This window comes from Cuculus canorus, chromosome 6, assembly GCF_017976375.1.
Source record: "Cuculus canorus isolate bCucCan1 chromosome 6, bCucCan1.pri, whole genome shotgun sequence".
Taxonomy (NCBI): domain Eukaryota; kingdom Metazoa; phylum Chordata; class Aves; order Cuculiformes; family Cuculidae; genus Cuculus; species Cuculus canorus.
In genome coordinates, this window is record NC_071406.1 from 20,356,486 (window position 1) to 20,383,761 (window position 27,276).

At 38.2% G+C, this 27,276-nt stretch overlaps 2 protein-coding genes across 6 annotated transcripts in view; both read left to right on the top strand.

Moving 5' to 3' along the window:
* LOC104054533 (sodium channel protein type 2 subunit alpha) overlaps positions 1-15,205 on the top strand; it is a 75,637-nt gene extending 60,432 nt beyond the window's left edge. For all 5 annotated transcript variants that reach the window (XM_054070020.1, XM_054070023.1, XM_054070021.1 and 2 more), the window contains exons 20-27: positions 304-477; positions 2,437-2,559; positions 7,147-7,428; positions 7,892-7,945; positions 8,999-9,136; positions 9,321-9,425; positions 10,311-10,581; positions 11,863-15,205. In XM_054070020.1, coding sequence (XP_053925995.1) covers positions 304-477; positions 2,437-2,559; positions 7,147-7,428; positions 7,892-7,945; positions 8,999-9,136; positions 9,321-9,425; positions 10,311-10,581; positions 11,863-13,058 — 2,343 coding nt within the window. In that variant the 3' untranslated portion in view covers positions 13,059-15,205. The remainder of the gene's footprint in view (positions 1-303; positions 478-2,436; positions 2,560-7,146; positions 7,429-7,891; positions 7,946-8,998; positions 9,137-9,320; positions 9,426-10,310; positions 10,582-11,862) is intronic.
* Positions 15,206-17,824: 2,619 nt separating this feature from the next.
* CSRNP3 (cysteine and serine rich nuclear protein 3) overlaps positions 17,825-27,276 on the top strand; it is a 106,019-nt gene continuing 96,567 nt past the window's right edge. Inside the window, exon 1 of the mRNA XM_054069232.1 lies at positions 17,825-17,871. The gene's annotated coding sequence lies outside the window, so the exon portion shown is untranslated. The remainder of the gene's footprint in view (positions 17,872-27,276) is intronic.

The following is a 27,276-nucleotide window of genomic DNA, read 5'->3' on the forward strand; positions in this document are numbered from 1 at the left end:
CACAAAGGAAATCCTTATGTCAATAAGCCACTGCTATCCATGGAAATGAGTGAATATAAGGTTTGGAGAACGGTATTATGGTAGGTTTCATGGGTCACTGTTCAGCTCAGCTGAAGGCTGAATATTGTGTTTGGACCCAACTTTATGAAAAGGCTACAGTATGAAGTGAAATCAAAAGTTATGCTTGAGGGGTGGATCTATATCTATACCATCACGTATATCTTTCCAATTCAAATTCTTTCTTGGCTACTATATACCACACTGCAAGACATTTAATTAAGTCTTCAAAAATCTTTTTCACAGGCATTTGAAGATATATACATAGAGCAACGTAAAACTATCAAGACCATGCTGGAATATGCTGACAAGGTTTTTACTTATATCTTCATTCTGGAAATGCTTTTAAAATGGGTGGCTTATGGCTTTCAAACCTATTTCACTAATGCATGGTGCTGGCTGGACTTCCTGATTGTTGATGTAAGTATTCTTTTTTATGTCCTGCATGACAGGCTCTAAAATCAGAATATTATGTTTTCAGGATAAGCCTTCTGTTCTAGTCAATGGAAACTCTATTTTAAAATTATTGTTCTGTTATGGTATTTAATTCTGTTCAGAAAGGAAAAAATATTTAGCCATGCTTTTTATTCTAGAGATGTTTTGTTGATATTCTCTAGTTTTATGAGTTGTAATGCTTTACTGAAATTATACTTTTTACTGTGTTTTTTCATGGTGTGAAAAGGATGCTGTTAATCCTCAGTTTTCACTGTGTATGACATTTAAATATTTCAAAGCAATTTCTTTAGAGGCTTCTAACGTTCTGATCAAATACTGTAGGTGTCACGTCATTCTGTAACATAAAAGGAAAATACTGCTAGGAATTGTCAGTTCCCTTGCACTATTCAGTACTCGTGCTCTTTTCCCTGTGTCACGTGGGTGACCTTAAAGAGACCCTTGGATAACTGTAGATGAGCTCCCTTAGAATGGGTTCTCAAACAGTATTCAAAAGGCCGCACCACCAAGGAGCAGGTACAATAGCCCAAATACACCTGTCTGTACTAATAGGGCATCTCTCATATGTACATTACATATGTAATTCCCTTGGAATGCGAGGTGAGAGTGTGTCTTGAGTCTCTTGTTTGCTCATTCCAAAAAGCAGCAGAATTCTACAGAAATTGCTATGAATCCTCATTAAACTGCAATGATACGATATGATATCTATACTATATAGAGCTTGGAAAACATTATAAATTAAATCCAAACCAACACTGCAGATCCTGTGATAAAACATGACCATGTACACACTTAGTATTCTGTGGTTGAGTCTGTACCTTTGTTAAACCTTTCTTGACTCAATCATCAGATGTATAAATTACCATGACCAGTAGAGCTTTACAGACTCCATGGACAATACTTTACACTGTCATTAAATGTTTATTCTTATTTGATAATCTGTGGTTTAGTTACTTCTGTGAACTTTATAAATAACTTTACTATTTTTTCATGGCAAACTTACTCTGGTGCAGTTATTTCATGGAAAAAATCTCTGAAGAAGCTTTTTAAATCTTTAATAGGAGGATTGGGATAACAAAGCAAAAAGATTAATTTGGAAATGAAAGAATTAAGAGACAACAGGAGAGATGGAAGGAAAAGGCATTAAATAGAAGGAAATATACTGTTTCAGTTTTGTTTTTTTTTCCTTTAATAGGGCCACGCCTTCCCATTGGTTTACCATATATACATTTCTAAGGATTATTGATGAAAGATAATTGTATTATTTATTTTACAGCTATTCTAGTTTATTTACTCATCTGCCTGCAGACCAGACCAACGTTATGCAAGCCAGAATTCATGAAGTGGTTAAAGGAGTCACAGGGAATGTAATGAAGTGTGGATGTGCCTAACAATGAAGCTTCTACCATAGTCTAACAGTTGGTTATCAGTCTTGATTTGTCTGGTTAAATCTGAACAGCACAGGTAGCTATGGCTGTTGAATAAGATTTTCTGGCCACTAGAAAGCTACAGTTGACCAAAGGCTAGGTCTGGATGTGGTTTTGAGAGCTCATCAAGCTCTGAAGATATCATGGGAAGTCCTAACCTAAATTGGCCATTCCAGTTCTCACCCAGCTTTTGGGAGTTTTCTTTTGCATGTGACTTCATTTGTCTTTAAATACCACCAAATGTTAACGGGTTTATGTGAATTTAGAAGGCATTTTTACATCATTCTACCAACATGCTTTCATCAACAGGTATCTAGAATATACTTTTATTCTACTTTGTATGACTTGGAAGATCTTTCTGCATTATAGAGGGATCCGTTGAGAAAGAGGTCCGGCCTTGAATCTTCTTGAGAAGTTCAGGGCACACATCATTCCCACCATTGTATCGAAAGGATATGCAAGATGAATAAGCAATATTGCCTTTCTGTTTTTTGTGTAGGTCTCTTTGGTTAGCTTAACAGCTAATGCCTTGGGCTACTCAGAACTTGGTGCGATTAAATCCCTTAGGACACTAAGAGCTTTGAGACCTCTAAGAGCCTTGTCGCGATTTGAAGGGATGAGGGTAAGACAACATGAAAGACTCTGAAATCATGCATGCATACACAGAAGCAATGCATGTGGAATAATCAACGACAAATCCATGCAGAAATGCTACACTACCATCCTATATATTTTACATTTATCACTAACATATTAGCAAAATACTTCATCTACTGATATGAATTCATGTGTTATTGCACACATTGTTACACCTATTTAGGCTCCTTTCATAAGATTTCATATTTTCCTGGTGGGCCCAAGGATTTATCAGCTGCATGGATATATGCAATGTTACTACAAACTAAATTTATCCCATACAAATAAATAGTTAGGACAGTTTTTAAAAAGCAATACTTCCTCATAAAAGTGTGTGCACATATACAGACATATTTTTACATGTGTATTTCATGTGCAGTCTATCAAATATCTTTTACTATTCTGTAAATATTCATTGGAAATTGCTGTTACAATTAATAAGTTTTGTAATTAATTCCTATGTTAATAAGTAAATTGGAAACATTAAAATACGTTTTGTCTTTCAGATTAGGACTGTTGCATTCTATTTAAGACAATTTTTCTGCTACCTCAAAGATTAAGCTGGCACTATGATTTCTGGCCGAAATTGGTTGTTTACTGCTTTCCACATCGATTTTAAAAAAAAATAAAATCTATAGAGCACGAAGCTGCTTGAAAACATATGAGAAGACTTCTGCTGACAGAGTTGGGTTATTTGAGAAGTTACTGCCTCAGCTATTTTTTTATCACTCTATCAGTTACCACAGCTGAGACTCTCATCTGCCCAACTCGTCTCTCTCAGACTATTCCAGTGCGAAGTCAGGTTGATTAGATCACTTCATTAGTGCACTGAAATGGACAGAAACCGTATGTAGTCTACTATGATGTGAAATCTCTAGTTAGGGGCAGCAGTCAACAATTGGAAATGGTAGATATTTCTAGCTCCAGCCACAAGAAGTCTGACTTATACCTTCAGGGTCCATCTGTCTACCTGAACATATTGCCATTCATCAGATGCACCTGAGCTAAAACCAGATTGCTGTAATTAAAAGGGGTCCTTGTGTGGACTCCTTGGTGCAGTCACTGATCTTTGGCACCCCAGGTTATAAACTGATCAGCAAATCTCTAAGTCAACTACAAATTGGTGAGCTTCTGAAGACAATGTAACGCTCTCTGTGTGTGGAAAGTAAAAGACCGAAAAGGAAACAGGCTTTGATAAAAGGTTATAAATTCAAATAGAAAATACGAGTTCCTTGCCTCCAGCAAATTTCTGCAACTTTGTTAAAGCAAATTTGAAAATTTGGGATATTTATGTCAGATATAAGGCCTAACTGAAACCTCACTACTATCTTGGTAAAAAGCCCAACACAGTAGCTGTTGGGTTACTTTTTATGAGAATGATGAGAAAAAAAAACAGAATTAAAAATATTACAAATTTCAGATGCACAGTAAAAAGTGCGAATTTAATGTGGCAAGGAAAAAATAATCACTTTGCCTTGAAGGTTTATGGCTAATTGTCAATTCTGTAACTTCCATGTTGGTATGAACTTTACCTACTGTTTTGATCCTGATCTGCTGACTGTTACACCTTTGTAAAACACACAGATAAGGAGATCAATGACTTTAGCAAAAATTATAACAAAAAGTAGTTGATGAAGATAGATAACTTCAGACTAGAAATGTGACGTATTTTTAGTAGTTAGGCAATTAACTAGTGAAATTTTCCTATGGATATAATACATTTTACCTTATTTAAAGTGATTAATTTCAAGCTTAATGTCTTTAAAGATATAGTAGCTCAAGTTGGTGAAGAAATTAATACAGAAATTAGTATGAGAAGATTTTAAGGTTTGATACATGGAAATTCAAGATGCCCGCTTATAACATAGTAATTTAATTGGTTAACATCTATGAACTGAGATTATGACAATATAGCATGCTGCACCTGTTTGCACAGGCACCTACAGTTATGTCCAGTGAACGTTATACTCCCTATATAAAAAGCAAGAAATTCCATTCTACACATCTAAAATTTTTAATCCACCATACTATTCTCTAGGATCAGGACCTGTGCCTGGCCAGACTAACAATTAGTAGAAAACATTTCCCTTATGGAAAACACGATGTTTCCCCTGCATCTTCCCACCGCTACTATTGTTAGGGGTAATAGACTTGTCTATGCCCTGTCCCAAACAGCATCACTCACTGTTGTATGGTGGTAGGCACATACTGCTTTTTTGTTAACTAGTAAAACCCGACACTTTTAAAGTCTTTCTAATGTTTTCCATGTTTTCACTTGCTGTCAGGCCTTGCCCTTTACTAATAGCAGCTAAGAGGTGTCTGGATCAGTGTTTTCAGTGATGCTTGACAGTATGTTTTGAGTGTCTTCAAATAATTTGTGTTACAAGCTGGTCCTGCTATAGCTTCAGGACTCAGACTAAAACCAGAGAAAGTAGGTCAGCTGTAGAAATCCAGCAATTAAAGGAAGAAGAACATGACTGGACCTGCAGCTGTAGCAGAAAAAGCTGTTCTTGGGTGTAATGAGACTGAAAGGTTGAGGACAAATATTTTCACTTCATTAACTGTCCCTTTATATCTCAATAATTAATCCTGATGGATAATATTATTACATTTAATAAATCTACATATATTTTTAAGTAGAATTGAGATAACTTTAAATAATATAAAAATAACTAATATATGTTCAGAAAATATTCCTCACTTGGGAAGAAATGTTGCCCTTTATTACTCTAGTCAAACTTCCCACTAAAATCAGTGAGTTCATGGATTTCCAATTAAACTAATTCAGTGTGATTATTAAACTATTCATTTCCTTAGGTCAAACTAGTCCTTATGGCCTCTCTCAGTCATGTCATTGACTATGCTAAGAGTATAGGTCTGTCAGCATAAGACAGCACTGTTGAAATAGTCAGTTTATCTAGTGTCCTCTCTGCCTGGCTGATGAATGGTAAAATGCTATATTATTTTTGCTTATTGATTTATAATAGGTATCGTGAAGCAGATTTTTAGTATGAGTAAGAAACTATTTTTATATGTTTTTTTATTTCCCTGTTAGAAATAAACACTTACTACAACATGTGATTAAAAATGCATGGCCAAAAAAAAAAAAGCATGGAAGCTTTGGACTTCATCCACCATTCTGTACTTTTATAGATTCATAGAGTGATTTACACTGACAATGACCTTATTTAGTCTAGCTCATAAATTTAATGTAACAATTTAATTGGAGGATCCCAAACATTGTCCCAAGAGGTATTGTTTTGGAGGAGTGGAGCCCTGAAAGTAAAACAACTATTTCTCCTTTCCTTCATCCCAGGTCTACTATATAATATATGTGGTGGTTGTTTACACCTACTCTAACATTCAAATGTTTTATTTTCTATTCTGTAAAATGGGAAGGAATGAAAGGCAATCTACTTAGACAACTAATTTTGCAAGTAATTTCTTCTATAGAACCTATTAATTGTAGACATAAATGCAAAGTCAGGCTTAAGCTATATATTTGTATTTCAAAGAGAAACAAATAGCATAGTGTGCTAGAGGCTCTGTTGTAGTATCTACATCATATAAATTAAAAGAATCTCATTTGTGTAAAACCTAAAGTTCTGTGTTTTTAAAACAAGATCCTCATTAGTTTCTAAGGATTTGATTCAGTTGTTTTGGCAAAATTGGGAGCAGTGCCCCATAGTTATTAAATTTTACATTGTTCGACTTACTTACAAACAGATTTAAAATAGGAGTTAACTAACTTAGCAGTTCATCAATTTAATCATTAAATAAATCACTCTCACTCATAATGGACCTACTTTCTCCCTAATTTTAATTTCTTTACTATTTTATTTTTATTCTGGCATGGTTTAGTCATTCTTCGTTATGCGGGAACTTACTTGCATACTTCTCTTTCCCGAAGCCTGATTTTTCCCAAAATTCGTTTGGGAATTAAATCAAGTCTCTTCTTCTTCAAGCCTTATGTGCCACTCACCTTAACACTACTAGGTTTTCTGTGCTCAGAAACTCAGCTGTTTTCCTGATTTGAACATGTCTGCTTTTCTAATTTTATATTTAACCATCCAATGAACATGCATACATCTCTGAGTTTTATAATAAAATAATCTTAAAATTACTTTCAATTAAAAATTTGCTCAGTAATATTGATTTGGACTGTTTATCCAGTAAACTTGTAATAGAAAAAGCGTTGTTGTGTTTGATGCCATCAGCTATTAGAAATATTATGGATATTGTTTTGCAGACCTACATTAAATAAATACTCTATAAAGAATTTATAAATGCTGATCTTTGGGTGTTTTTTTAGTTCATTTTGCATGCTTGTTCTTCTTTTCTCCCATTCTTTAAAGCTATCATTTGCTACTCTTTGTATGTTTTTTCATCTAATTATGTTGACATTTTATCTTTCCTCTGTACCGCTTTTCTTAGTTGTTACTGTCAACAATTAAAAAAGTATAGCTATTAGAATTAAAATAAAGTATTACATTTAAGAAGGCTGATTAAGCACTTGTAAGATGCTGGTAGCTTTGTTCTTAACACTGTCTCTTTGGTTTCATTTGTACTCTAGGTGGTTGTGAATGCCCTCTTAGGAGCAATTCCATCCATTATGAATGTGCTTCTTGTTTGCCTTATATTCTGGCTGATCTTCAGTATCATGGGAGTAAATCTATTTGCTGGAAAATTTTACTACTGTGTTAACACTACAACCGATGAGAGATTCGATATCAGCCAAATCAACAACTACAGTCAGTGTGAGGAGCTCATAAAGAACAATGAAACTGCCCGATGGAAGAATGTGAAGGTTAATTTTGATAATGTAGGCCTTGGTTATCTTTCTCTGCTTCAAGTGGTAAGTCACCACTGTTAATGTCTCTTTTGCTTTCATCTCTGTTGTTTACTTGTAAAAGTAAAAAGCAGTTTTTCGCTGTTTCTTTCATTTAGAAATCTTGTCTCTCACATCTTGCTCTGGACTTTGTGGGATAAATACATGACTACAGAAATAATACAAAGTGTAAAGATTGTGCTGACTATGAGAAGAAAAACAATTCAATGCAGCTTATATATAACTTTTATATCACGTATTACTCATGATTGATACAAGTTCTTAATAGATGTTGTGTCCTCAGTGCTGCTTGCAATTCTCGTATATGAATAAATCATAGAGTAGAAGGCAAGAGTCACTTACTAACATTACATTGTGCTGCTGTGTATGTTAAGCACTGAAGAAATTTATTCTTTAGCACTTAAACAATGTTTCTGATAAGCCGTTTTCCAGGAAACACATGAGGTAAATACCAATATTCTGTTTATAGGCTACATTTAAAGGATGGATGGATATCATGTATGCAGCTGTGGATTCTCGTAATGTAAGTATAGTCGTCCCTCAACTCCATTTGTTTTGACTGCATGATCTCCAAGACTTAAGAATATAATTTTAACAACCTTCAGAAATAACACTGAAAATGAGAGAACAGGGAGTTTTTAGAGTTTTGTAGTTAAACACAATGAAAGCCATGGGGAAAATACAACATATGAAGAAAGCAGAGGAACAGTCCTAAATAATTCCGTGTACTCTATGGTACAGTTAGAACAAAATTCCTCAGTTCCATAGCAGACTTAACTATTGCCTTTTTCTCCTGTCATTATGTCCATTGAGGAATTATTTACTTTTGGAAACAGGCACTGATACACAGCATAGAGATGATTTTTTGTAACACTGATCCTTTTTTAAAGATGAGACTATCATTGTGCTTTACAAGCTGCCTGACTCCTTTCTTCAGGGCACAGTTCCTATTCTTAACTTCGACTGGGCATTTTCTTATCCTTTTGCCTTCCCCTTCCTCCCTTGGTGCAAATTGTCCTATAGTTCTAAGTAGACAATTGAGTAAACTACACTGGTAAAGCTCCAGCTTTTTTTGGTAAGCTACAGTCACAGCGGGAGGCCTGTTACAGTATAGTAAACGTGCATAGCTGCACTGAGAAAATGCCCTAAACATAGCTTGGATGCCTCTATTCCATAATCCAGGGCAGTTTCCTAAGTGCCTATTAGCAGTGAAAGCTCAACAAGCTCATTTCAGGAGATTCCCATGAGACATCCTGAAAAGTTTGCAGCTTTACAGCTGGTATTTCTGTTTGTCTGTGGACTCAGATAGATGGTACTATACTAGTTGACACCAGTTGTGTCTTTAGCATTTATTCTATGCTCATATAGGCCTGTTACATTTTTTTAAATGAAATATCAAGTTGGATAGAAAAGTTTGATGTCAAGAATATAATTTCATAGATTGAAGATCAGGGGGATGGATATGTGGGAACTTGACGAGAAGAATCAAAGATCAGAGCCCTAAAATCTATCCAGCAGATATTTGACTCTATGCTCACAATTAAACCAAGGCTTTGTTTCTATGCCTTTTTCGCAGGTTTTGGATCAGCCTAAGTATGAAGATAACCTATACATGTATCTTTACTTTGTCATCTTTATCATCTTTGGATCATTCTTTACCTTGAACCTTTTCATTGGTGTCATCATAGATAATTTCAACCAGCAGAAAAAGAAGATAAGTACTTCATCATTACTCTAAAAGAAAGCTCAAAAATGCTTATTTGGGGGATATTTATATCTGCCCTAACTTTTCCTCTATATGAGAATGAACAGGAATGATTATTACTCTTCAGTGTCTTTGCCTATAAGTAATCAATAGAGATTTGTGATTGTAACCAGTTTTTGTCTCTTTGGTTTACTTTGGAGGTCAAGATATTTTTATGACAGAAGAGCAGAAGAAATACTACAATGCAATGAAAAAATTGGGTTCAAAGAAACCGCAAAAGCCTATACCTCGACCAGCAGTAAGAATAAAAATATTTTCAGTTACTTTTACAGTTATTTCAAAACAGGGTTCTTTCAATTATACCTCAGGCTGAATGTGGTAGTGTATTTGTCAAAATATGTGAAAGCCTTAGAGCATGGGCTTTTTCAGTCATCAAGGGGAATGCTGAAACTGCTGTATGTGGGCAAGTTACTGTATCATTGCCTGTAAAGAAGTCCTGTTATCCCTCACATTCCTGATGCACAATCCATGCAATAGTTTGCTCTCCTGAGCTAGGCTCTCCTATGACTCCCTAATTTCCCTTATCTGGGTTGTAACATCCTAGTATTACAGAGCAAGGTTTGACTAGGGCAAAGAGCAATTCCAGCTCTGCAGTTCTACTTTGGATTGTAGAACCTGCTCAGTGGCTAGTCCAGCCATCAGTAAATTTTCTGTAACTGAAAAATGGGAGATATTGTTTTAAAGCTTATTTTGGTGGTGTGAAGAGCTCCAAACTTGGGGCTTGAAAACTTTCTAAGTTTTCTGGCAAATGAAGTGCTTCAGCTCTCAGCCTGCTCACATTCCTGCCCCTGCTTAGCTTTGTTCAAATCTTGCCAAGCTAAGCATTCAGTTAATAGTCTGTGTCACAAAAGGTTACAGCAAACTGGCTCAGGGTGGCAGAGTCTCCTTAACAACTTTAAGGAAATGCATCATGTATATTTTGAAATAACCACTTTAATGTTATAAACACGGTAGTTGCATTTCTACCTTATTTGTTCCTACAAACTGGAAAAGTCTTACAAATTGAGGACTTCCATGGAAGACATGAAATCCCCTTTGTACCAGATTAAATAATTTGTAGCAATTTCAGAAAATAAATGTTACCCAATGCGTATTGTAATGAATCTTATTTTTTACCCCCCAGAACAAATTCCAAGGCATGGTCTTTGATTTTGTAACAAAACAAGCATTTGATATCAGTATCATGATACTCATCTGCCTTAACATGGTCACAATGATGGTAGAAACAGATGATCAGAGTGAAGACATGGAAAACATTTTATATTGGATTAACCTGGTGTTTATTGTACTTTTCACTGGAGAATGTGTCCTGAAATTGATTTCACTTCGCCATTACTACTTCACTATAGGCTGGAATATTTTTGATTTTGTGGTCGTCATTCTCTCCATAGTAGGTAAGAACAACTCCTTTTCATGAAATGACCAGAAACATTTCTGGCATGTAAATTCTATTTATATTTTGGTTTAACATGGTCACTGGTAAGTCTGACCACAATTTTTATTTTTTATTTATTTCATATTATCCATAAAGTAACTGAACAGTATGGTAAGATTTTTTTTAACAATAGGTTTTATATGCTTTCACTTTTCTATTAGTTGAAATTAGTTCTTTGTTCTGAATTCGGTAGAAATTCCTCAGCATAGAAACAAACCCATACACGAAAGACTGTTCTGATATAAAGTTAACAGTGACAGTTGCAGAAAAAGAGTCAAGAAATCCAAAATCCAAGAGCAAAACTTGTGTGGGACAATTGGTACGCTAGCATGCAGGCACCCCAGACAACATTGTAAAACCCTCAGCTTTCTTCTGAGTTTTGTTTGATCTTGAGAAGTTTATGCCTTCAGCCACAGTCAGCAACCGGCAAAGCAGAGTTGAAGCAGACAGAGTAATAAATACATGGCTCCACTAAACTCTGCTTTATCTAGAGCAGAAAACTTGAAAGAACTTGATTAAAAATTCTGTCATTTGAACTTCTCAGAACTCCTTAATATGCAAATTGGTTTTGCCATTTTTGTATGGAAACAGGATGTTGTTAGTTTTCTGCTTTGAGGCACATAATACAATGTTCAACTTTTCTACTCTTCACTGAGTTTTAAGAAGCCTTTTTATTATCAGTTTAGGTTTGGAATTGCTGTGTCATCAAATACGAAAGTTGTGGTCAAGTTATTTCATACCTGATTAAGTATTTGAAGTTCTCTTCAAACATACAGATTTTCTTCGAATACTCTAACTTGATTGCATGGCATTTCAATTCTATTACAAATATGGTCTTTCTTCAGAATAACTGATATTATTTTTGTTACAGTTAAATAGAAAGCTGTTCTTCTGGTTTCAGAATTTGCTAGTCTACACACACTAGTTATTGGTTTGTCCCAAAAAAGATTGATGTGTATTTGTGTGTCTGCTTGCATACACAGTCATACAATTAATACTTAAAAAAGATCATTGATGCACTTTTTCATTATCCTGCAAATTACTTGAGATTTTCTGTTGGGATTTATGGGTTTCCAAAGCATACCAAACTGTAAAGGTTTTGTAAAAACAGGTGGCTAATTTCTAAAATCTGCTCAAATATCCTGTTCTTTAAAGTTCTACAATGTTTGTAGGATAAATCTTTAGGAGTGGTTTTTAAATGTAATAATATTCTTTACTAATGTAACTTGTTTTTCTCTAGGTATGTTCTTAGCTGAGATGATTGAGAAATATTTTGTATCCCCCACACTATTCAGAGTCATTCGACTTGCCAGAATCGGTCGAATCCTGCGTCTCATTAAAGGCGCTAAGGGAATCCGCACTCTGCTTTTTGCTTTGATGATGTCTCTCCCTGCTTTGTTCAACATCGGTCTGCTGCTGTTCCTGGTCATGTTTATCTATGCGATATTTGGCATGTCCAACTTTGCCTATGTTAAGAGGGAAGTTGGGATTGATGACATGTTCAACTTTGAAACGTTTGGCAACAGCATGATCTGCCTATTCCAAATTACCACATCTGCTGGCTGGGATGGTTTGCTAGCCCCAATTCTTAACAGTGGGGAGCCAGACTGTGACCCCCATAAAGACCATCCCGGCAGCTCTGTGAAAGGAGACTGCGGTAACCCTTCTGTCGGGATTTTCTTCTTTGTCAGCTACATTATCATATCATTTCTGGTAGTGGTGAACATGTACATTGCTGTGATTTTGGAGAACTTCAGTGTTGCTACTGAAGAAAGTGCTGAGCCCTTGAGTGAGGATGACTTTGAGATGTTCTATGAAGTTTGGGAGAAGTTTGATCCCGATGCAACACAATTCATAGAGTTCAGTAAACTATCAGATTTTGCAGCTTCTTTAGATCCTCCTCTTCTTATAGCAAAACCAAACAAAGTCCAGCTCATTGCAATGGATCTGCCCATGGTAAGCGGTGACAGAATTCACTGCCTTGACATCTTGTTTGCTTTCACAAAGCGTGTTTTGGGGGAAAGTGGGGAGATGGACGCCCTCAGAATACAGATGGAAGATCGGTTTATGGCAGCCAATCCTTCAAAAGTCTCCTATGAACCAATTACAACCACGTTAAAACGAAAACAGGAGGAGGTATCTGCTCTTATTATTCAGCGTGCGTTCAGACGTCATCTTTTAAGGCAAAAAGTCAAAAAAGTTTCATGTATATTTAATCAGGATAAAGGTAAAGATGCGGATGAACTGCCCATGAAAGAAGATATGATTATGGATAAACTAAATGAGAACTCTACTCCAGAAAAAACAGATATGACCCCATCCACAACCTCCCCACCGTCCTATGATAGTGTAACAAAGCCAGACAAGGATAAATATGAAAAAGACAAATCAGAAAAAGAAGATAAAGGTAAAGACAGCAGGGAAAGTAAAAAGTAACACAAAACTCTGTTTGTGATAAACTGTTTACAACCCGAGAAAGTATGTATTTGTGTCAACAGGACTCCTGTAGGAGGTACATGCCAAACTGACAAGTTTTTAAATATATAAATATATATATAATTATATATATATATATAAAAAGGTCAGTGCCTATAACAAGACAGTGACGCCTCGTCATCAAACTGCAACTCTGTAAAACAGGGTAACATCTTGACAGGAGGTTGTTGTTTTTACTACCAGCTGACACTGCTGAAGAGAAGATAAAATGGCCAATAAGACTGTAGGGACCATTTAAAAAGAAAGGTGCGAACCTATGAATCTCTGTGTTTAACATGAAACACACAGTACAAAAATTGTTTCCACTGTTTGCATTTCAACAGCCACATTTGCCATATTTTTACAAAAATCAGTGTTGGTGAACTTATCATTTTTTAATTCACAGGTTGTTTACTATTATATGTGACTATTTTTGTAAATGGGTTTTATGTTGGGGAAGGGGGTACTGAGAACCAGGTATTCTACTCTAGGATTCTCTATAATGTACAGACAGAAGTGATTTGCATGAAGGCATGCTGCACTTGTAGTTCATGCATGGAAAAACATGACGTCGCACAAAGCAGCAGAGTCTGACTACTTCCATGTTTCAGGGTGGCTCTATATTTTGAGGTGCTTAACAACAGTATTCATCTAGTATCTCATCCAGACAAATCTTAACGTGCCTGTAAAGTCCCATAGAGTCTACAATAATAAAACAGATATTTTATTTTTTCATAAGTCATTTAACTATAGTTGAATGAACTCTACATAAAGAAAATTACTGAGGGACACAGAGTCCATTTTTAAGTATCCTTCTGTAGAAAACAGCTTACCTGAACTTGGGAAACTGACTTTACCAAAAACCTGCAAAACCTAAGGATTATGAAGTTGTTCTGCTTCACCCTGCAGTATCGTTTAGCCATCTTCTGCTCTCAGCAAGGTTGACATTGTATGTGTTGATTAAAAAAGTACCGTCTATGTAAATAGTTATTTTATCCTGTGGTGCATGTTTGAGCAAACAAATAATGACCTGTGCACAATATTTATTGCATCAAATATGTACCACAATAAGTGTAGTTTGCAGGCTTTCAACAGCTGATATGAAGTATTCTGTACCATTATAGGTAGTTTGGAAGCTATCACTGATGCATGTTTATCTTGCCTTTGCTGCTGTAATTTTACTCCTTCCACTGTTGAAAGTCTAATATGGGAAGCCATATCTCAGTGGTTAAGTGAAACAAATTGTTCAATCGATCATCATTCTTTCATGACATCAAGCAATAGTTTGCAGCTATCCAAGAGCCTCTTGCTTTGCATCCTAAAATTTTAAGTGACTTCTGTACGGTATATAGTCAGACTGTACAGGATATGTTGCAAACTGCTTAATCTGTTGAAAAATACATGGATAGAATTTTCTAAGAAAATATAAATATTGTAAAAAATACCATTTTATTTTATTTTTCAGCATTTTGTACATAAAATAAGAAATGAGAATTATCTTCAGGTTGATGTCACTGTCACTTTTGTTACTTTCTATCCATAGCACTTTTTAATTCAAGAACTTCATAAAATAAGAAACAAAGGAAAGAATGGGGTAGCTTTAGGTTTCTGCTTTTTTATTAGTACTGTATTTTTGCACATTTTAATGTGAAATAAGTTTCAAACTGAGTCCAAAATGCACTCGCTTCCGAATAGATATAACTTGTAATTGAAATGTGGTGGGGAAGATTTGTTTAAAATTCTAGCACTGCCTGCATCAGAAGTTTCAAGGTAGTCTTTTTATTCATGAAATCTTTACAAGTGTTTGTTTACATAGACTATTCTTATTCTTGTTGATTCATGCTGCACTAGAACTGTTCTAAATATAATATGGGATCCACAATGGTTTTTTTTTTTCCACAGGAATTAAATAGCAAACTTGTATAATTGATCACATCAGGACATTTTGTGTTTCTTACACAAGCAAAAATTTGATGTTGACTCCTCCTTTTACAAAAATATTGACTTGTGTGTCGGTGAACTGCATGCAGGAAAATGCTATTACCATAAAGAACAGTAAACCACATTACAGTTGAGCCAAAAGAATAAAGACTTCATTTTTTATTGGATTTACTTGTTCTGTCTTTGTTTTCATCACTAAAAACTATCAAAAGGTGTTATGAAAATGTAAGTGTATAAAATATTAGAAATAAGGAGTAGTGATTAAAACTCATGAGAATAGATTTGCAAAATAAAAAATTGAAGTCATATGCTTTCAGAAAGACTTTTTATTATATTTGGCACTTACACTCTTGAGGTTACTTATCCTATTTAAAACTATTCCATAGTAGGATCATGTTTATGTGCACGATGCCTTAAACCCCTTTTTCATGTCAGTTATTTTGAGACAATTACAAAAACATGCTACAGAAACTATCAAAGCTGCAAACCAGTATGTACAATTTCAATGATATTTTACATTTGAGGTGAATAATTATATTTGTGTTATAAGAAAAATTGTTTGCTACATATTTTGTAAAATATTTAGTATTTGGCTTTAAGACATGAGTAGAAATCAGCAGAAACTTTCCTGGAAACTTGGTAAAGCATCACATTTGTAGGGTTTTTTTAGTTTTAGGGTGCTGGATAAAATTATAATGTAAAAATACTGTAATTTTAATCCTCTGTGGTGAATTTACAGACAGTACTTTTCACTGTTAAGGAGCTGGCATACACATCAAGTGGTGTGTACATAGCCATGGAAGGGCTGACAGCAGAATACAGGAGGCAGGTGTACAACAGGCATTGCAACAGTGGTGGATCTGAGAATTTTTTAATTTTAGGGGAAATAATATATTTATTGTGTGAGTCTTGTCATGCAAATGACTTAATCTATCTCCCCTTTACAGAATCCCTCAAGAGATGCTTGAAAGTATGTTGGAAAAACGCCTGGTATCCAAATATTTCTTCTTCCCCTATCAGGGATCCCTATACTTCTAGACACAGAGCAGTTTCTTTAAAAATCAAAGGGCAAGAAATTGTAATTAGGCTTTTTTGACTGAAACATATCTTCTCAATGCATTAAAATGAGATTCCATTTACATTGTTGCACAGTCATCTGTGCCTGTAAAACATTCTAAAATTGGTTCTGAATGAAATCGCATTTGCGACACTGAAAGCAGTTGAGCCAAATTTTTAGGTAGTAATCACATTTGAGTGCTATTTCTAAGAAGAAACTCTATACTGCAAAGCTCAAGGAATGCCTTGAAGCTAGGATACGCTCAACAGTTAAAAGCTAATGAGAATATGCACAAACTCTAGGATGCACAGAGATCCGGATCCGCGGGATCAGGAAAGCCAGAGGTACCCAGTGGTGGGTGTGATGCGCAAGTCCTAGCCTGGGGTTTGCATCCCAGACCTGCAGCACCACAACCAAGGGGAGCAGCAGTATGGTGGCCTTCACCTCCTCTCTCCAGTTTTCATGACTTCTGCTCTGTTGAGATTGTTTACTCCAGAAGAGAGTATTGTTGGGCTAACGGAGCGGGATCGTGGGCTGCAGAGTTGCAACTGGATTTTTTATGAAAAAAAAGTTATGCTTATGAAAAAAAAAGTTATTGAGGTAGGGTCTGAGATATGAATCATAGAATAGTTTGGGGTGGAAGGGACTTTAAAGCCCATCTAGTTCCAACCCTCTGCGATGGGGAGGGACATTCCACTGGATCAGGCTGCCCATGGCCCATCCAGCCCGGCCTTGAATACCTCCAGGGATGGGGCAGCCACAGCTTCCCTGGGCAGCCTGTGCCAGTGCCTCACCACTCTCATGGTGAAGAAATTCGTCCTAATGTCTAGTCTAAATCCACCCCTCTCCAGTTTATACCCATTGTCTCTCATCCTACCACTACATGCCTTTGCAAAAAGTCTCTCTCCAGCTTTCCTGTAGCCACTTCAGGTACTGGAAGGTCGCTATAAGATCTCCTTGGAGCCTTCTCTTCTCCAGGCTGAAAAAACCCAACTCTCTCTCAGCCTGTCCTTATAGGGAATGTGCTCCAGCTCTCCCATCATCCTTGTAGCCCTCCTCTGGACCCGTTCCAACAGCTCCATATCTCTTATGTTGAGGATTCCAGAACTGGACACAATACTCCAGACGGGGTCTCACCAGAGAGGAACAGAGAGGCAGAATCCCGTCCCTCGCCACGCTGGCCACGCTGCTCTGCATGCAGCCCAGGACACGGCTGCCCTTCTGGGCTGCGAGAGCAGAAAGAAACGGGAGAATCTGAAATTCTCCAATTTAAGAAGGAAGGTTAGGGCTGGCCGGTCGGTTCTGTGGCGGGGAAGGCATTAAAGCAGATCCGTGCGTTTGTACGAACGACGGCATCCAGAAAGCAATCTGTGTGCCGGGATGAAACAGACAAACAGGCATCTTTTTCCCTGGGTGTGAAACAAGTACTAAAAGGGGTCCCTTTATTATTGTCTCATCTCTGTAGATTCACTCCGAACCCCCGCCAAGCCGCTGCACCTCCTCCCCTCGCTCACCGCGCGCCGAGAGGAGACGGTACGGCCTGAGGTGCGCGCAGCTCCCGCCTCGCCCCGCCCCGCCCCGGCAGCGCCGCCCCGCGGCCGCTCCGCGCGCTGCGCCCGGGGAGCCGCGTCCCGTGCGGGCACAGGGACCCCGCGGGGCGGGGCGGGGCCGCCAGGGCTGCGGGTGCCCGGGGAGCGCGGGCCATGCCGGGGGCTCCCGGGGGCGCTGCTCTTCCCGAGCCGGGCGGCGGCAGCGGACGGAATTACGGCTTTTCAGGTGAGGAGCCCTAAGCGCTTCGGGTGTTTCTAAGCCAGGGCTCCCGGCGGTCAGCCCGCAGCCGGCTCAAGGCGGGGAAGAGACCCCGGGGGAGTCGGAGGCTGCACAGAGACCGCGGCTGTCTGCACGTCAAGCATTTACTGGGTCCTCGCCTATAGAGCTGCCCTTCCCGGTGTTCCTGCGTGCAGGGGGTGCCCGAGGTGTCCTGCGCACCCCTCTGGGGCTCCCCCGGCGCTGCATCTTCCCCCCCAATTGCAGCTCCACCCCCGGGTTGCAGCCCCCCCCCTCCCCTGAGTTGCAGCTCCCCCTCCCGGGTTGCAGCTCTCCCCCTCGAATTGCAGCCCCACCCCCGGGTTGCAGTTCCCCCCACTCCCCGGTTGCAGCTGCGGGGCAGCAGCGGGGCGGGGGCAGCTGGCGCAGCCCCGGTCAGGCGCTGGGGTGGTGGCGTGAGCGGGAGGTGCTCCGTGGCGTTCCTGCGTGCCTCGTGGTTCTGGATATCCTGTGCCGCTCAGAGGCTGTTGTGTGAGAAACTGTGTTGTCGACGCTGGCACAGGTTGTCCAGAGATGTGGCTGCCCCATTGCTGGGGGTGTTCAAGGCCAGGTTGGATGGAGCTTTGAGCAACCTGATCCAGTGGGAGGTGTCCCTGCCCATGGCAGGCGGTTGGTACTGAATGATCTTTAAGGTCCTTTGCAACACGAACCATTCCATGAGTCTGTTCTGCGATTCTATGAGTCTCCTCAGCGCAGCAAACTCGGGAGCAACACCGGTTCTTGCTTTGCCTGAAGAACCTTCTGGTCTGAGTAAGAAGGAAAAAATGGAAGGGTTGGGCAGGGGCAGTGGCTGGCGAGGATGGGCAGAGCTAGAGGATAAGCAGGTTGCCTCAGGATGAAAGACGTGTTTTGTCTCTCATCGGGGTGAATGGTACCCACCTGATTTTGCAGTGCTCCGCACAAGGATGTGTTTCACAGGGGGAGAATTTCTTAACCATAAATGATTTTGTGCACCATAAATGACTGCACGTCCACATTTGTCCCGTTTAGTTTTGTCTGTGTGCACCCTGGAGAAATAGTGTGTGTGGAAAAAGAAAGCTTTAAGAAGTTTGTTAACTTGCGCATGTTTACTCTGGGAAGTGGTAAAGAAATACACAAGGGGAAAGATCCTGGAGTGGCACTGCCTGGGGTGGCTCCAGGGCGACTTCAGTGCCCTTCAGTCTTGTCAGAGGAAAGCAGGCTATAGCAATTATGATCTCTGAAGCATCACCTTTAAAAACTGACTACAGGGAAAGAACTGCCCTTTCTGTGTGCCTGTTCTGCACTGTGGGTTTTATCTTAATGTGTTATTTTTGTGTTTATTTTATGAAGCACAGTTCAAGCTAGTCCAGCAAGGTACCTCACTAGCTGAAGGCGAGTCATTAAAAAAATCTCATTTGTCATCCGTTTAAGATAGACAGTGCAACAAAGAGCTGGAAAAACAGAGATTTGCAGGGGTTGTTTCTATTTATTTTTTGACTAAGCATCCTTTATTTTAAAATGTTACTAGGTATCTTAGGTGGAGCTTCTTAGATGAACCCAGCTTTTATCATGAAATAAGCAGAACTTTCTGCAATATGTGCTGTGAGTTTGGCTAAACCTAGAGAAATCTATTTGTAATTTGAGTTAGGTATTCTCAGATTTCTGGAACATGAAGCACTTCAATGTAAAACCCCTTCCTTGTGTAATAGAGTGTTTGCAGCGCGCAATGTTATCTTACTGTGAATTTATCATTGTTTTATGTCTTGTGCCTTACTGGTTAGATTTTGGATTTTGTTAGGTCGTTCTAATGACAATTTAAAATTACTATTATTTTCCTGCCTTTGTGATTGCGTAGCAAGAGCGGGTTAGGGGGAGGAAGGGTAAGCAATGAGCAATTGCTGGAGCTCGTGATTGTGTTGTGACAACACATCTACTGTTGTGAATTGTTGTACTTTGGAAACAAATGGCTTTGTAGGGAGGTTAAACATCAGAGTACAGCCTGGTTTGGTATTTGTCACACCGAGACAACAGCACTAGAAGCAGCAATTCACTCTGACCACAGACAGATGTTACAGCACTGATGTAATACATTGATCTGTTTGCTCAAAGAAGTGGGAGAGGTGAACGGGGCCAAAATGTGGTTTGGTTTCTTTTCTAAACAGCTGAATACAAATAGGGGAGTTTTCTACAGGTGGTTCATGATGAGTGATGTTGAGAAACAGTGAACCAGAAGAGGAGTTGGATATTCCTGGGAGCACAGGCGGCTCCCTAATGTTCGTATGAACCTGTGAAATGGAGAGAGTCTGTGTTACTGAAATAAGGACTTGTCAAATACATGCAGCGTTAAGTGAAGAACTGACATGCAGATAAAATGATCTAGAAGATTCAATAATTTCATGCATTTTTCACTATTTGTCATGTATTTTGTTGCATTATATTAGTTTGCTACTCCACAGTCCTTTTTCCTCACCAAAGACATCTGTATTTTGGCTAATGCTAAAAACTTGTCAAATGAATAATGCCACACTATTATGAATATAAAATTTTGCCTTTAACAGTATTGCACGCTTGGCTGTTTCACTGCTGTTACAAATTGCTTGATTACTTGAGCCCAATTTGAATATACTTGCAATTTTTTGCAAGCAGTAATAAAGATCCAGGTATCGCTCCCCCTCGCAACCACCATCATCCCGTTTATGCATGGCTTTGACTGGTAAAATGAAAAAAGCCTGTCGCGTTTCCCAGGTGAGTACACTTTCCATTGAAAATGTTGTCCACTTCTCTGAGTATCCTCAGTTATTTGAGGATTTATCTAAGCACTTCACAAGACCTGTGCATGGGTATGAGGGTGAGGTCGGAAGGGAGCGATGGAATGGCTAAATTGTAGGTAATCTGCACTCCAGGGAAGGAGATGAAATGAAGAGTTGATCAAAACTAATTGGTTTCAGTGGTGCTATGTTCTGGATAACGTGCTGCCTGATAAACAAGGGTTGTTAGAACAAAACAAAAAACCCACATTCTTTTTTATCTGTTCTTAAGTATATTTCCTAATGGTTCTGCAGAGCAATCTGGAAATGTGAACCAGTCCGCAGATAAGATCTGTACTCAGTGTCCAAAGTTTCTTTTTAAAGTAGTTTGTGATAAACTGATACTGGAGTAGTTGTAATGTTAAAAGAGAAATGTATTTAAAATAAATATTGAGACTGCTTTGACGTGCGAAAGCAATTTTTGCAGATACTGTTCCGCTCAACTGTTTTCTCTAGGGTTCTTTCAACTTCATTGTTCCATTACAACTCGGCATGTGGTCCAGAGGTCACATCATCTTAACAGAATTTCTATGTAGTACTTCTCATGTGGTGTTCTGGAGACGTTTTATGTTTTAAGTGTTTGACAGGAAAATAAATCTTGCACCTTTGTAAGATTGTAATGGGGTGCTGAAAAGGGTATGTTTGATAGTCTGGATTCCATGTTATTACGTAGGTCTTTTGATCAGCAAGTTGTTTTTTTTATTCACACTTCTGGGAACTGTTTGTGTTCAAGTGGGAATTGCATGATGTAGGTTTGACACTGATTTTTCACTTTACTTTGAAGTGCCAACAGCCTTCTCAAAAGGCATGATATTCTGTTTTAGTAATCAAATGTTAATTTTTGTTACCTGGTGAGAAGATAGGTACAAAGGGCAAATTTCATGTGTAACTAACCTTGAAATATTGTTTTAAACAATTGTAAATCTTGCTTTCTGCAGTCTGCCTTATGCAATATTTTTTTTCTATGTGCTTCTCATCAAGTGCTTTGGTCTTTCTTCTTTTATTTTTGAAAGACCTGTTTATTGTCCTGTGTGTAGATGGACTGAGCAGTGCAAATTGTTGGTGTGCGCTTTGTACCAAGAATATCTGGAAAAGACACACATACAAGTCTCTATACTTGCATTGTATACAGGTACATCTTAAACACTGCTTTGCTTACCTTGTTTTGTATAAATAATTTGTATGTGAGCATGTTATGGTGAAAATTTGCAAAATATTCATGGAAGGAGAGTGTGGAAGTAAGATTTGAGGAAGCATTTTGTTTTCAGGTTGAAAATACCCCACCATTTTTTATATGAAAGCTTGGACTACTAGTGATTTCCCAGCAGACATGTTTCTGTTGGAGCCTTGCTCCGTCACGACTGGCTTTTTTTGCGGTTCCCTTGGCAACAAGGATTTTTGATCTGCAAAACGGAATACTGTATATGGTTTGAGGGGGTATAAATTTTCTTTATTACAGAAGACATTCCAGTCTGTGAAAGCTGATCAGGCACTCTGCCGCCCCCTCCTCCCATCCCTCTCCTTGATAGTCTGTGGTTTGCCTGTAAGGTTACGCATAAATGTGAATTCCTATTTGACAAGAATACAGTTATCAGTTTTTGTTTTTTTGTTTTTTTTTTTTTTTTTTACATAGCATAAGAGATGGTGTAAAATTTGTAAAGGCTTATTGTAGTGGTAGGATGGAAACCATGTCATCTTCCAGGTGGTGTCTTGACAAGCAGGAGGCTATGCATTATATATGCAAATAAATTTGTATGTGTATATATTTGTGAACATTGTATATGCATATAAAAAGTAATGAGGACTAAAGTTGCTCAGGATTTGAATTGGCTTCTACTAGTATCTGCTTTGGCATGGATTCGTTTCCAGGATGCATTCATAAAATATTTACTTTTTAAATGGAATTGCACATTTTAACTAAACAATCTCAAAATACTGCACCTAATTCACAAATTAATATTTGTTAACAGTAGCAAGACTCTCATGTGTTTGTGTGTATATCTATCCCACACCTTCTCAGACGAATACATGGATGGTGTGGGATGTTTGGGGTGTATCCTGAACCAAATAGTTATAGGAAAAGCCTTGGTAGAGTAACCAGGCTTAGTGCTTGGGTCAATTTTTTAAGGTAGATTGGTTTTCTGTGCTGGTGTTCTCTTTTCGAGCGCTTGATCCAGAAAAAAAAAGGTCAATTCAGATTTGTTGAGTCCCTTCCCTGCTAGTGGTGGGTTTTTTTTTGGTCTTTGGGAGTTTTTGTGTTTGTGTTTGGGTTTTTTTTTTTTTCCTGTGTTTGTTTCGTTTTGTTTTGTGGGTTTTTTTGTTTGGAAAAAAAGAAGATGGGAATTACATAGTTACTGAAACAAACAGCATAGGTAATCTCTTTCTGTTGTAAAAACGTTTAACTGTAGAGCTAAAAGATATCTTCATGACATCTGAAAGGCAATTTAGAGATGCATTAACCGCAAATTTGGAAAGTAAAGTCTCCTGCCACCATCGCCACACATGCATAGGATTATTACAGAATTATGAGAATGAAAAAAAAAAACCCGCCACACTGATCTCTGCAACCAAAGCTACTTTTCTGAAGACATGCAGTTCTGCTGGAGAACTGTTGTACAGGAGTTAAGCAACTTACTGTTTAGTAAAAAGTTCATCCAAATACCCATGTGGTAAGGCTTTTCACTAGTATTGTCACCTGTCTGTGTCATAGCTGTGACAAAATAACTCCCATAGATATGAAAGAGCTTAAACACCATACCCAGGCGTGGATACCCTGGATACACTGACATGTGTGATAGTGCCAGACTTTTTCAAGTGAAGCTAGAAGCTCTGAAATGACAAAATTTTATTCCTCATCTCCCCCGCCCTCCCACTCCTTCCAAACAGCCTTCCTGGAGGTGGATTGAATGTGGTAGGTGCATGTGGTCGTTTAGACCTCCATGTTGCCCTTCTCATGGCAAACACCTTTCAAATAATTTCAATGCTAATGTTCAAAAAAATCTCGTAGCCTGCAGTAGTGTATCATTCAGAATGCTGTATGTGGTTTGGGAGCATCCTAATGTTTGGGAATTCAGGAAGGCTGAGGTATGAAAACTGGAATTTTGAAAATGGCCCTGCAAAGATTTATATCCACTGGTAGCATCTCACATACCACCTCTTCCCCTGCCTCCCAACACAGTCTCAACTCATTTATAAGAGCTTGAAGGTTTACTTTGATATCTGTTTTTCTGGCTTTGCTCGTAATGCAAAGCAGTGCAGGTTTTTTTGCTGAATAATTGTTCAGTGCTCCCTGAAAAAAAAGGACAAAGCTAGGGTTTTATGCTTGAGAAATGTGCAAAGTTTAGGAGAAGAGACCCCTTAAATGTAGTTAAAGAATAAGAAGAGTCGTGAGTTGCAATGTTAGAGATTTTCCATTGTATATGGCAGGGATGTGGGGCTGGTGATTCTGCATGAAGCTGGATGAATAGGTCAAACAGTTACCTTCTGCTTCTCTGTTGAGCTGCATTAGGAGGAGTGACAATGCGATGACATAATCGCTGACCCCAGATTTTTCTCAGCTATAAATCCTCTGGCTGCAGTCTCCACTGTTCCTCACCACGTGCCATTCACATTTAAGGGCTTTTCAGATCATCTCCATCACCATCTGCTACATAATGGAAACAAAGCAATTGTGCTGTGTGTGGAGCCAGCTGACTCCCTGAGTGGAGACAGAGGTTTGCAAAATCCATCTCATCTCTAAGAACTTGTTTGTCTGGTTGGTCTCATTGACATGCTGTGCACTGGTCACTAGGCTGTCATTGTGGATGAAAAATAAAACGAGGCAGTGATTCCTTTACAGGGACATACACGTCTTTCAGGCAGGTCTGATGCTGCATGCTCTCTGTGTGTTCTCATGCTTGCCTACAAGCGGTACTGCACATCCTAAGAGGGAGGGAAACACAGTCTGTATGTGAAACATCTTGTCAGCTTGAATATGTACCATTTGTCCTGCATGGGCAATGAGAAGGTAAGCAAGAGGATTTCTTTACTGCAAGTACTCACTAGGTGTCAGTACATGATCGCACTGAACCGACCTTCTTCCCTAGAAGTTCTTTGATGATTGTGGTACCTCCTCTATGAATAAGGATTTAAAAGAAAATTCCTATTGTTGTCTCCAGAATATGGTGTGGATTAAATTTAAGAATAACTAGTGATTATAAGTAATTCATTCTTGCTTTTAGAAGTATCTGACAAAGATGCTGATTGAAAAAAAAAAAACAAACCACAACACATTTTTGTACTTAGTAAAGGTAATTTAAAGATTTAGAATAGCCTCTGCGTTGATCATTATCCAGCTTTCTTGTCAATTTCTGGTATATTACTGATTAAACACTCTAGGTGGTACTGCTGCTGATCCTGTGAGTGATTAAAATTCCTAATAAGATGAGGAAAGATTACAGCTTTCATAGTGAGACATTATATGTAACACAAACACATTCATTTAATTATTTGCAAAACTATTGTTTTCCTTAGGGGATGTCAAAGATCGAGTCTGTAAATGTCAGTTGAAGTAGAGGAAACCCTCATGAATATAGCTAAAGTTGTTTGGTTTTCGGTAGGAAATTTTCTTGCTATGTCATGTCACTGGAATGAAATATCATGTTTATTAGAATGTCTTGTTTTACTTATATCTCAATATTAGATTTTATTTTATTTTAAAGCAGATTTAAATTCATACTATTGAGACTGGTTTTAGTGATAGATGTTTATGGAATGTATCTTTTCAATCTGTGTAGAGTGATCAGAACTCATCTAGAATTTTAAATGGTTCAATTTTTTTTGTGTCTTCTATGTGAAAGTTTTAGGTGAGAACTGTACATTAATAGGTTAAAATAGCAAAAATAATAATTCACTTGACAAATGTAAATATATAAAATGGTTTTCCTGTATCTTTCAGTCTGTACTGGACTTTTCTTATTTTAATCCATAGCACTTACATAAATGTCTTTGCCATTCACTGTTATGCTTTTATATCTGATCTATTTACAAGTGAGATCTTTTTAGCACTGTTCCCTGGTACCCTAAGGGAAGCATTAATGCTAATGCTGATAGATACAGGAAGTCAGTTTGGTTACAAATAGACATTTCTTCTCTCATCCTTAAGACTATACTGCTACATATACAGTGTGGAGCAGGAATACAAATGTGATTGTTCTGTAGCCAACTTCAGTATTTTCCTGGTTGTTGTGGCTATGGAAGAGGACCATCACTGGTGCCATCTTTGCTTACTCATACCATATAACTGTCAGGTAGATACTACCTGATCATCAGAAAAAGGCATATTTCTTCCATCCTAGTATCCTTCTACTTATGTTTGCAATGACATTTAAGCACTGCATCTTCATGGAACACAGCTATCTGCCTGGCCAGATTTTAAGACTAATTCTGGTGGAGCTTGTAAAAGAAGGTCCATAAGAGATACAATAGGAAGACTATAGATTAAAATAGACCATTGTTTAACATGTACCTCTTGTTTACATAGACATACTGAATACAAACAAATATGACAGGCTCTATACATAGGAGAGCTTGAGTGACATCTCATCGCATGTGACTCTCTGACTTTGTATCTCTGAACGTTTGAGTGAAAGCCCATTCTCCAGCTTCAATTGCTCACTAACATCACAAGAATTATTATCTATTCACAATGGTGCAAAAGTCAACAAATTTTATTAGTCTTAAAAATTGTTCCTAACTAATGCTTAGCAACTTATGTGTAAGAAATACTGATTTTGGTTTTTAATGACAACTTTAGGATTCTTCCAGGACCTCTGTTCAGAAGTCGATCTGTCTGAAAAGAGATCTTTCTGCCCAGGAACAAAATCTTTTATCTTCCCTTGTTTGACACGTCTTGAGAAATTTGTTTAAAATACTTGCTGGTGCTTGCTTTCTACTCTCCCTCTTCTCATTGCCAACCATGACACTCTTTTAGTATGGTTCCTTTGACATTTGTGATTTCTGCTAAGTATTTTCTTTTGGGCCTGCTGCTGCACTGAAGGTGATTAAAAAGGCATTTGCAACTCAGGAAATCAATGTGATGGTTCTCTGCAGCTGCAGCTTTTAAAGTGATACATATGTACGTTTAGCATAGAAAATAGGGCCAGTGTCTGTGCAAAATGTGCAGAGAGAAATTCAGTCATCCTGCATTTCACTGGACTTCCCACCTTGCTGAAATGGGTGTAGCAGCACAGTAGGATGTCTGAATTTCTGAGCTTCTTTAGGATATAGGCAGCTGCATGCCCTGAGAATCCAAAGCACGGATCCCTCTTTCACCTATGATAGACGTGTGTGTTTGTAGTTGAGGATGTTTGGTAAGAAATTAAGGGACTTGGTTACTGTTCTTTCCTCAGCCCAGAAGTGTTGGAGAGAACAGAAAGTTGTAGGGAAAAAACAAGTTAAGAGGGCTAGGACACTGTGCATGTGGTGGAAATTGGGGTGGTAATGCACAGGGTATAATTTATCAAATAAACTAAGTTGATCTTTAATTTTATTCTTTGGAATGCCCACAGTGCTAACTTGGGGTCAGCAACAAATGTTTGAAGGAAAT